The sequence below is a fragment of the Chaetura pelagica genome, unplaced genomic scaffold (assembly GCF_000747805.2).
Source record: "Chaetura pelagica isolate M959 unplaced genomic scaffold, ChaPel_1.0 scaffold104, whole genome shotgun sequence".
Taxonomy (NCBI): Eukaryota; Metazoa; Chordata; class Aves; order Apodiformes; family Apodidae; genus Chaetura; species Chaetura pelagica.
Genome location: NW_009953786.1, coordinates 3480405 through 3492554, shown reverse-complemented (window position 1 = coordinate 3492554; position 12150 = coordinate 3480405). Strand labels below are relative to the sequence as shown.

Genomic DNA, 12150 nt, shown 5'->3' with positions numbered 1-12150 from the left:
TGTGGGTCATAGCTTAGATTTAATTTTTCTTCTGCTTCTATTTCTTCACCCAAATCTGAAAGCTGCTGTTTGACCAGTGTAGCACCTCAGAGGTCTGTTCCTTATTTACCATTCCAGAAATGAATATTCTGCCAAATCCTCTTTTCCTTCTGGCCTTGGCTACTAAAATACCTCTGCCCCTGATTTTCCTTACAGTCATGTTGCCCTTTTCTCTGTTGTCCTTTTGTAGCTGTTCATCCCACTATGATCCCTAACTGTAATACCCTGTGTAGTCCTTCCCTGGCCCTTTATTTCATCCTTCACTTCTCTGCACTGTTGATAATAACACCTTGAAAACCTGGATAGGAGCTGCTTACCTCTCCAGGGCCGCCTCCTTGATGCTGAGCCAGACTCATGCACAAGGTCTATCTCCTCTTCATCAGCTCTTTCTGAGAGCTTTCTTCTGGACTGCTGTCTATGAGCATATATTTAAATGGGCTTACATTGCTGATCAAGGGCTGGCATAGAAGATCCTGTAATGAGGACTGAGCCATAGGAGTACATGTAAAATGTGGTGTAAGGCATTGGAAGACGCAGCTGGAAAGGATCCCTTGCTAGTGGTGAACCTTCTGCATGGGTATAATTTGGGAACTGAACGCTTGTTAAAGCTGCTTTTCTTCTTGTGAGTAACCTCATTACTTTAATCAGATGGTGTTTTCCTGCCCCTCAGACCTTTTTAAATTGTAGCTACACAAAACCAGCATGTTTCAATGTGAACTGTAATTAGATGCATCTTTTCTGTCTTCCCAGAGAGCAGCATACTGTAGGGAGGTGTTCACTGCAGAATTAATAGTTTCTATTATGGCTGGGAAAGTTTTAATCTGTTTACATTTGCCTTAAGTGATTTCCAAAAGCCTAAATGATTTGAATAATTGCAAATGTAGTCATGTTGTTGAATGAGTGATAGATACACTGAATAGACTATGTTCCTTGAAGCAATTACTGTGGATTTTCTGGTTTTAAAGTAGAGGTGAATTTAATTTGCTAACTTGTAATGACACTTGCTGCTTGAAGAAGTGGCTGAGGTGTTCTGTTTATGTGGAAATGCTGGCTTGTGCCTTTGTGCAAGGTTTTAAAGTTACCTTTTTAAAGCACCTCTTGACATGGCTGGTCATTAGCAAAAAAAGACCAAACCAAACAAACAAAAAACAAACAAACAACAAAAAACCCACCACCAAACCATAACAAACCCCACACACACACACCTAGTAACTAAAATTATACCCATCTCAAAGGACAACATATGCTAAACCAACGTGATGGATTGATAATGTTTTCCAATATCCTTTTAATTTAGCACTGCCAGAGAACACAGCACAATGGGTGGTGCTTCTGCTGACTCAATAGCAGTGGTGCTCTCCCTCCCACTCTATACTAAGTCAACACAGCAGCACACTAGAAGGGTTATATTTGTATTAATATGTCTTCCTGTGAGAAGTAAACTTGTGGGCTCTTTCAGTGTAGTCATTCATGTTCCTGTTTGGTCAGCACAAATATTGGCAGGACATCAGTGGCCTGGCCAGACCTCAGCTATATAAGTGCATTTTGTTTTCCTCCAGTTTCAGTGTTACTTAGCACAAGTCACTGTGACTTTCCTACGGTGTGTTGCTCTGTACATTGGCACCTGGATTCAGAAGTAGGTGAAATTCTTGATATCTAAACAGAACATTATAAAGTGCTCTGTGAAGGCTCTTGTGGGGAAGACGCAGGAAGATGCCAACTTCTGCTTTCACACAGTATTTAGGATACAGCTTTCCATGGCTGAGTATCATGTTCATCAATAGGTTGTTTTAGCTATTAACTCTGTACAGCTCTTGGAAATCTGATTTAATTCAAAACTAACATGTTCTATATTTCAGGTAGATCAAAAGAAAAAGATATGTTGAAAGGAAAGCTGTTCAGTTTCCCTGACATCATAAATATTTTCTTACCGGTATAAGGTCATTATTTACTTGGGAGGGAAGAATCTGTGGTTCAGCCAGCAAAGCACTCTATTCAAGTTTTTGTCTCATCCAGAGCAGACCAGTAAATTTTAAACATGAAAGGATTTTAAATGTCCCCAGACATTTAAAAGGACACCAGGAGATAGAAGAGGCATGGAGAACAGAAGAATTTTCCAGTCAGAGAATATTTTAATCCCTTTAGAGCTGTGATGTGATTTTTTAAAAATCTGTGTCATTTTAAGGTGAAAACTGGAAGGAGGGCAAGGGCACAGCAACTGAGAAAATAGTAAGGGTGCTGAGTGACTAAATACATAAACTTTTCTATGTTAAGGCGGAGTCTTTTCTGGGTGATGCTTCTGTCATAGTGTAATTGAAAGCTTTCTCTAACCTTGTCAACTAAAAAAAAACAAAAACAAAAAACAAATTAATATACATCACCTAGATATAACAGATTTTGGTTTGTACTGTAGTGGATTTTTATGTAAAGTAAGTTTGCATCATCCTGAAATCTCAAATAGTTTTTAAGTTTAAGAGAGGTATATGTGGGTATCTTTTTTTCCCTTTAAAGGTTTGGTTGAGAATACACGTGTCTCTATTTTGTAACAGTAGATAGCTATCTCTTGTGTACCTCCTACAAGTAAGTTTGCAAGTCTTCCTTTGCCAAGCAATCCTTGCTGACATAGTCTGACAGTAGTTAAAACCTTATGAGTTGCCAGCGGGTGTGGTGAGGTACCTGCATAAGTATTATTGAGGCATTTTGCTCCACGCCTGCAGAAAGTAAAGGTGTGGTGGAATTTGACAGTACTCGCACAATTCATCATACTTTGCTATTACTTCTACATACCTTGGCTTAGACACTGTAATTAACAAAGATAGTGTTTGTCCTGAGAAATTCAGCTCTATTTAGAAGTGCAGCACTTCTGAGGAAAGGCTGATCTCTCTATGTGAAAGAGATGGTTGATCTGTTAATAAATATGCACATGGTTTTCAGATGTGCAAGGGTGCAGTTTTCCTTTGAGTGACTCAGGCAGTGGGCATTTTAAAGTATCCCAAACAGCAGTTGCCATCAAAAATATGAAGAATGTCCCGAATTTCTCAATCATGATGCACAGTGCTGCCTTATGAGTAAAGGTGTGTACATGGCTTGTGTGTGCTTTATCCGAAACTTGTCACTTTTCCGAGGGAATCTGTCAAAGGGTGTAACTGTACGTCAACTGGACAACTACTGAATCAGAAAGGTGATCCCTGCCTCGTGCTAATGGGAGTTTCCCACGCTGTAGTGCTACAGAGCAAGATGTGCCACACTGCGGAACAAAGAATGTGGATATCAAATCAATACATCTTCAAAACACATTTCTAAATGAGTGTATCCTTAACAGGAACCTTGTGCTGATGTGCAAGAGCAGGGTATAGAGGAAGGACTCTCTTTTAAAAAAAACTTTAAACTTTTAATGTTTTTTTCATAGAGCTCAACTGCAAATATTCTTGCCTTGTGGAATGACAAGGGATTTCACAAGGCACGTGTTATTTTCAGAAGTTTTTTGGGGATAATTTTCCCAATACCCTCTTGTGGAAGCGTACTGGAAATTTTAGCTATTTGCTGACCTACTTGACACCTGCTGGCCCCTCATAGTTTCATAGTTTTTAGGCTACCCTTCAGAATGATCTGAACTATCTTGTTAAGTGCACACAGAAAGACAGTAAGCCTTTGTCCTGGGAGAGAATAAGCCCAAAAAGGGCACTTGGAATGGAAATTCCTCATCAGACCAACAAGGACCTTGGATGAGCTGGAGTGTCATTAGCATCACTTGAAAGTGTCTTACCAATGTTTTATCATTGCAAGATTTTTCATCTTTCCTCATCTCACATCCTCTGCCTGTTACATAAAGGAACTCAGTCTCTTGACCTGACATCTTTCTACTTGGTACAAGTTAGCAAGCTTTTAATAGCAGTGACCATGCCAAAATTAATTATGTGATATGTGAAAAGTAAGACAAGATGATCTCATATTCCTTTCTGCTCTCAGACAAAATATTTTGTTCTTCAAGTTTTTGTGAGAGTGTGAACTTGCATTTTATTGCACTGAGGACCTTCTTCTAAAATTTCCTGGTGATCACCTGCTCTTCTTTAACAAAGCATTTCCAAGGTCTTTGAAGCAACCCTTTCCAGTTGTGATTCAGCTGTATGCAGATCTTCATGGCTCCATTGTCTTTCAGATTGGTATTTGTGGCTCTTTTAGCTCTTTCAAGTCCAAAAGCAGAACTCTCCCTTAAAACTGTTATTGACCCTTTCAGCTGCTTTAGACTTTCCTTCTTTCTTGGTTTATCTCCCTTCATTTTCTAGAGCCTTGGCTATATCTTCTGAGGCTTTCTTAATATCCCTTACCTGTGGTTGTTAATTCCTTGTTTGGGAACATAGACAGACCAAGCCATAGAAGAAGACTAATGTGTACTCAGGGGTACAGCGGCAACATCAGGCCAAGAAGAGTCAGCAGAGCATATGTAGGGAGAGGCAGAGCACTTGCACTCTGTGGCTAGAAGAATGGGCCCTCACCCCACCTCTTGCAGGTGCAGCTTAGACTCAGTAGCTGACACAGCCTTATTGCATGGTGGATGATCCCTCTAGGCAGTAGGAGTGGCAGTCCTCTCCTCCTACTTTCTTCCTTAGTCCCAAATCTTCCTCTTCATGATATTTCTTCTCTTAGAATCAAGGCTTGACCCCAGCCCTGCCCTTTTCCCTCACTGCCCTGACAAGTAGGTAGAGATTGCTGAAGAGCAAGGAGGATAAAGGCAGTCAAGGTGAGGGTGGGGTGATCAGAGCCTTGGGGAAAGGGAGTTACTGGAGAGCAATGCATTGTGCCCAAGGGAAATGAGGCAGAATGACAGAAAAGATGGAAAAGGAAAGAGGAACTGCTTTTACACACAGCCCTGTGAAGCTTAATGATTCTTCCTCTACCCCTTTTTTCACGTTTAATTCCTGTATCTCTACCTTCCTTACAGAAACTCATCTGACATTATTCTTCTGCTCCATATTGACCTCTTATCAGAGCCACAGCATTGAAATTTTACCTGTGTAACTAAGAAGTCAGCCTTCTACTGTAAAAATTTGATCACCTCCAGGATCCAGTTTCTGTCATTTGTAAGGTGCCACTAATAGAAGCTCATTGTTTGCCCACATTGATTTTGGACTGTGAGTTGCTATTGCTAACATTTAGAAAAAGTCAGAAGGTGCTGTATGACTTCAAAAAATAAAAGCTCAACATTAGTTTGAAAGGAGTAGTATGCAATTGTGAGTGCTTGGTCATGTCACAAGGCAGTTAGACTGCAGGGTATAATAGTCTTGTGATATTTTAAGAGTATAACAGCATGGAAAGGGAGGTCAGGTACAAATGATAGCACACTGATATACACATACAGCAAAATGGAGACAAAGTATAAATTTTGCTACTGAGGCTAAAAAAATATATATAGCATGAAGCTACACCTTTTTAGATATTATCTCACCTTTGCACCTAAGCGTTGTAGGAATTTGCTGTTCATATGGGGACTAAGCACTGCTTAGGATTTGCAGAGCTATTCTGTAGACTTTGGTTCAGAGGGTTAAAAGTGAGAAGAGACAGTAAGGGCTTTGTGGGATGACCATGGGAGAGTCAAAATGAAGGAACCTGTGGCCAATCCCCATTTGATGAGAGAAAGCTACGCTGTCTGAATTACTTGCAATACTTGTACATTAGTGAGATTTGGATTTACGTTTAAAATTAAATTAATCAGAAGGTTGTGGATTCTCCAGCCTTAAAGCTCTGCAGCATTTGAATAGAAACAGCCCTGAGCAACCTGGTGTATCTCTGAAGGCCAGATGACTGTCAGCTGCCCTTTCCGACGCAGGTTACCCTCTAATTCTGTGAACTTCAGGAGACTTTTTTTTTTTTGCAAATAACTGATTTTTTTTCAAGTGAGCAATCCTACTTCCATTCTTATTTATCTGAAGAATTAGGACCAGAATAAACAATAAAGACCCAGCGTCAAATTCTGTCATCTCTATGGAAATTAATTTCATTAATTACCTTCCTGCTGCAAGACTTAACAGGCAGGTGAACAAGTGTGGTTTTGTGTATGTGCAACTCACTAATCCTTTGAATTAATTGTTTCTCTTTGCAGGTGTGAAATTACAAATACATATGGAGTGTGGTGGGAGAGCAGTAAAAGCCTCTTGTGGTAGGTCCTAAAGCCTTCTTCCATACTTGTGATGAAGGAAATACTGGGGATAAATGAGAGGGTGATCTAGCTGTACTTCATGACACAGCAGAGAGTCAAAGCCTCTGGGATGAGCTGACTGTTTTGCTTCTTTGGAGAAGGAGAGAGAAAGCTGTAACATCCTCTCTTGGCATAAAATAGAGGACTTGTTCCATGCTGCAGGACAGAGGTGTGATATCCGTCACCCAGCCTGGGGCTGCATCCAGGCCTGTATTTTATATACCAGTTATTACAGAAGCTACAGTGCCTCAAGTGTGGAAGGCTGCTTGTGTTTTTAACTGTTAGACAAATACTTCTGCCTGAGGTTTGGAGATGCTGGCACTCTTTACTCAGTGAATGTGTGATTTACAAATCCCAAAATAGTTTCAAAGTTTTCAGTCTCTGAAAACATAGGGCTGAGAATGTTAAGGAAGTGACTACTGGGGACAAGAATATGTCTGCCTGTTGCTGTGCTGGCAGAAGTTGGCAGAAATCAGGAGGCAGTGCTGAATTTATGTGTTTACATGCAGGAACAGACATACTTCTTTGAATCGTCTGTTTGTAAAGAAGTATGTTTTAATTTATAAGAACTACAATGGCCTAGAAATTGTGTAGTTTTAGAACAAATCTGCTCAAAAATAAATGCCCCAGGGATTGTAGGTGCCCTATTTCCACGACCAGATCAACAGCGAAGGTGGTGGTGTCATGTTTATCTTCCTTCTTCTACAAGATCATGCTTGCTGCTAGGAAGTTATGCCCCCTGGGAACTGCCAAAGTATGTTTTATCTTGAGGGCGGGTGAGGCAGGGCAGGAGGAAGTAGCGAAAACTAGCAGAAGAAATAAAATACTGTGTGGTAGAACTGGAAAAACATATCACCACAAACCACCCAGCACTGGTGCTATGCTGTGCATACTGAAGTCAGGAAAGAGTATTGCTTTCTTGCAGTAACTTCACACAACCTCCCAAACCCTTCTCTTTCACTCTTCTGGTACTTCTCTGTGGCAGTTCTTCACGGGTCTGCTTCATTTCTTGTTTCAGTGACAAAGGGAAGAAAAATTCATTACGGATGAAAACTGTAACTTGTCACAGACATTGCTTTTTTTTAGCATGATTATCCTCTTTATTTACAAAGTAAGAGCCTATAAAGCTTTCTGAATACACGACAAAAATAACTAGAAAGCTCCATTCCATTTCTCATTCCCATGTGTTGGCTGAGGTAGTGTTCTTGTCTCAGTAAGATGCAGATTCTGCACATATCTAGCTGCCTTCCAAACTGCTTCTCAACTCCTGTTTCAAAGAGATTGGATGAATCATGGTTTGTGCTGAAAGAGTTATGTCTGACTCATTTGAGTTGTGTGTGTGGGGGATTATAGGTCATCCTGGTCCCTGGCAGGAAATTGGTCTCAATATTGTATCTTAGCCCAGAGTTAGGACACACTCTAATTCCTCATCTCTCTGTAAGCAATGAACTAACTCTGCAGAAACAGTCATAGATTCATAGAATATCTCAAGTTGGAAGTTCCCTCCCTGCTCCTCACAGGACTACCTGAAACTAAACTGTATGGCTAAGAGCATCATCCGGCTGCTTCTTGAACTCTGGCAGGCTTGGTGCCTTGACCACCGCTCTGGGCAGCCTGTTCCAGTGAGCAACGACCCTCTCAGTGAGGAACGTTTTTATAATGCAAAATTTTAACTTCCGCTGACACAGCTTCATTCTATTTCCTTGTATTCTATCTCTGGTCACCAGAGAGAGGAGATCAGCACCTCTCCCTCTGCTGCCCCCCTTGAGGAAGTTATAGACTGCCATGGGGTCACCCCTTAGCCTTCTCTTCTCCAGGCTGAACAAACCAAGTGACCTCAGCTGCTCCTTGTAAATCTTGCCCTTGAGGCCTTTCACCATCTTACTCACCTGCCGTTGGCCACAGTCTAATAGCTTTTATGACCTTCTGATGTTGAGAAGCCCAAAAGTGCACGCAGTACTGGAGGTGGGATCACACCAGTGCAGTGCAGAGTGGGACAGACACCTCCCTTGACTGGTGAGCTATGCTGTGCTGGATGCACCCCACGACACAGTTGGCCCTTTTGGCTGCCAGGACACACTGCTGGCTCATATTCAACTTGTCATCAACCCAAAACCCCAGATCTCTTTCCACAGGGCTGGTCTCCAGCCTTTCATCCCCCAATTTGTATGTATAACTGGGATTACCTGTCTCAGGTGCACTTGAAACACTCCAAATGAGATGCTTTTGCTTAAACATGTTTTTATTATGATTAAAGGAGTGAAACAGTACATCCACAAGACCCATTACGTATGGATACATGGAAAATAATTTGAATACTAACATGCCATATTGGGGACCCAAAAAGATTTAAGGAGAAATATCAATTATAATACTTCTATCATGCATTTTTAGAAATTGAGGGAGAGCCTTGCAGTATCAAGAGCACAGAGAAAAAACAGTTTCCTTGTCAGAGCAAGAATGGTTGGTGACAGTTTAGAGTTTCACCTGGGATCTTTGAGTGACTAATTCCAGAGGAGTCACCCTGGAGAAACCTGTCTTAAATAGAAGGCTGGCTTTTTTCTCATGAAACTTCTGCTGATAAATGGGGTTGTGTTTATTCAGTGGGATGATTTGGTGCTGTTATTGTTAACTTGCACAAGGAACATCTCTGTTAATGCTTGTGCTTTCTTTGAGTCCAATTTTCCTTCCCTTAACTCTTCATACATGAGCAAACAATATTACACTGCAGAAAAGAAAGGCAAAGGGCCCCTGTTTTCACAGCATCATTTCTCTGACTTAAAACAGAACAAAACAAAGTTAAGTAAAGCCTTCTGGTTTTATAAATTATAGACAAAATGGAGACTATGTGTTTCTTTCTACCCTTGATAATGCAGTGCTCTGGGTCTTGTTGTGAGGGACAGAAATTGTTTCAGCTTTCTGCTCTTTATGGGGACAAGCATCTGCCTAAGAAAAGGATGCTGTTGGTTGGGTTGTGCTTGGTCACGAAGAGGAAAGGGCGGTCAACCCTAAACTCATCTAGGGCACTTGTAACCTCTATCCCAGCTTCTTTTGGGCCTTCCACCTCATGGCCTGCTTCCTGGATTTCCACAAATGACTCATGGACAGCACGAGACAACTTCAGGCTCTCTGCTGTAGAGATGCCAGAGAGATTGGCTGAGGAGCTGAAGAGGTCAGTTATACCCAAGGCCGCTAAGACAGATGTGAGGTTATATTTTTCCTCAATCTTCAGGCGAGGGAGGTACACTTTCACATTCCTCTCTTCTGTCAAATTAGAACTGGTCCACTCTATGAGTTTTTCAACGGTGATTGAAGACTCAAGCTGCAAGGAGATAAAGCAAATGAGAGCACAACTTCCTTTGTGGCAAGGCAGTACCAGTGGTTGGGTTTTATTCTCTTTTAAACTGACCACTATTGCCGTGGCATTTTTTCTAGGTATCTACAGATTGATGTATCTAGGAGAGGAAAGCAAACTATGACTCTGCTCTGCTCTGTCCTGCTTTCTATTTCTTTAATATGCTCACTGCCAATTAATTTTCTTGATTAGTTATGACATAACTTTTCCGATTCAGGTTCACCACAGTTCTGCTAATGACAATATCTTATGCCTGTATTCTATTTATATCAACAATAGCATTTAATGTACATTTTGTATCCTGAAGTTACTTTAGCTATTCCAGTGCCCCTCATATTCAGTTTTCAGATTTTTGGAGGTGTGATGGAACCATGATGAGCACTGCCAAAACAGACAATAATTACAACTATTGAAGGTAACATGAACTTCCCAGAAAGTCCTCAGTATAGAGGAAAGGAGATATAAAACCTTTGTAGCTCAAGCTGCTGGAGTAACAGCTGCTTAGCTGAAAAAAAATCTCTTCTGCAGTAACCAGTATTTAACCTACTAAAGCAGTTTCCTAAGCAATCCAGGCAGGTTATTGCAGGACCACTGAGAGAGCTGTGTGCTTCTATGCAACAGTCTTTTGTTGCAAGTGTTCGCATCTGTGCTGGTGAAGTGTTTTAAGATAATACGAAGGGCTTTGCAGCATCTAAATTTCACTCTGCTTCTGGTTTTCTGAAGCCGAACTACCAGGGCCATACCTTCTCCAGGCCAGAGACATCATCAGGCAACAGCACCAACATGCTCAGCTGTCCGCTGGCATATGGAAGCTCCAGGATCTTCATTTTCTCAGAAGCTATCTCTGCCACTTTAAATGAACCAATCTGTTGCATCATCTGCACAGGTTTGCTTTCTTGCTGCAAAACCAAGTAAGATAATATAGTTTTCACAAATATTATTCTTTAAGTGTAGAAATGTTTACTTATGATACAGCAAATTGTCTGCTGTTTTCATAAATTCTAGAAGATGACACCTTTAAGGTGATGTATGCCCATGTACCTCAGTAATTCTGAAAGGCACTGCCTGTGTGTCTTCATCCTTAAATGCTTTCTGCCACAGTCCTCTGAAGTAAATGGCATTGACAAGGACCATTTCAGTCTGGGAATTCACAGAGCTTGGTTGAAGGATATTTTTGATCATTCCTTTAAGAATGCATGGGAAAAGAGGACACATGTACATTACACATCTGTGTATAACATCTTCCTTGGCAATCACAACATTAAATTTAGGGTATTAAGAGAACTTGTGGGGAGGGGGGTGTAGGGCAGGGACATTCTGGTTTTGCAGCTGTAATCTTCTTGTACTTCCAAGGTTGATTTGTTCACTGCTATTGGCAACAGCTGTTGTTTCCCTCCCTATAAGGAATCACAATGAGAGATATAAGACCCAGATATTTCCTTGTTACAAAATGAGTCAACCTGTGTATGTTGTGACATTGGGAAGAACCATTGGAACCTTTCATCCCAGAATGGTCTCCTACCTAATCATAAACATAAATACTTCTTGCTTCAAACCAAAGATGAGAGGAGATATCTACATAAAGAAGGTACTAGGAAAGGAAACCAGAAATTTGACTCTGCTTTCTCCTTATACTTTTTTCTTGTTTATTCTGCAGTCCTCATGCACATAGAAAGATCCTCCTTTAATCTTTTTCCACCAGTAGTTCAGTCATGGCTTGGTTTTCTCCTTCAAAGTATCAGACCACACCAGACGTTGTGTGATCACGGATAATTTCATTTCAGTTAAAATTCAGCATGTTTTATCTGTGTTCACTGTTCAGGCCATGTGTTTCAAGCATGAGGAAAAGGAATGTTTTGAGCAGGCTGGGAAGAGACTGGAAGAATGGAGGAACCCCAGGGACATGCAGTAGGGGGAAAATCCCAGTTGTGGTATACCTCTTTCTGTGCACTTCATACACCTTTGTACTATTCCTGAACTCTGTGGTTTTCCATTGCCCTTCACCTTTTCAGGTTTCTCAAGTTCCCTATGAGTGCATGCCCTACTCAACAGGCACACAACAACTCTGGGAAGCTTGAAGGCAAAACACCCTGATCGAAGGATATCCAGATTCTTAATATTAGTGTCAACCCACATGTCAGTGTGTACAAAGCGTATTCTAGTGCCATCCCTTTCATCAGGACTGGAAGTACTAATACCCACAAAGTCTCTACAGATACAGAGAGTCCTCTAAAAGGGATGTATCTGAGGAAAACAACAACAACAAAGTTAAATGGCAGTTCTGTATCTAGGAACTGATCTATTACTCAGGAGAAGGAACAGAGGAAGAGATTTTGGGGTTTTATTTGTCTCCTGATTTAGGCATTCTCATATGCTGTTCAAACATGGTGGCAGAAGGGGAGATACCTGTGCTGATACTTGGCTTGCTCTTACCATTTGTCTGACTTTCAACCCAGGAGTTGATGAGCTGTCTGGCTTGATCTGCGGCTGTTTGAAAGCTGATAGTTTCCAAGCCTTCTTTATCCAGTTCCTTCACACATTGTAAGTATTCCTGCAAAGG

The 12150-nt window shown here is 41.1% G+C and overlaps 1 protein-coding gene across 1 annotated transcript in view; it reads right to left on the bottom strand.

The window, feature by feature from the left end:
• Positions 1 to 9161: 9161 nt before the first annotated feature.
• The window catches only part of LOC104391582 (ovalbumin-like), a 5420-nt gene continuing 2431 nt past the window's right edge, over positions 9162 to 12150 (bottom strand). Inside the window, exons 4-7 of the mRNA XM_010000903.1 lie at positions 12024 to 12141; positions 10632 to 10774; positions 10334 to 10489; positions 9162 to 9557 (exon numbers count right to left, since the gene is read on the bottom strand). Coding sequence (XP_009999205.1) covers positions 9162 to 9557; positions 10334 to 10489; positions 10632 to 10774; positions 12024 to 12141 — 813 coding nt within the window. The remainder of the gene's footprint in view (positions 9558 to 10333; positions 10490 to 10631; positions 10775 to 12023; positions 12142 to 12150) is intronic.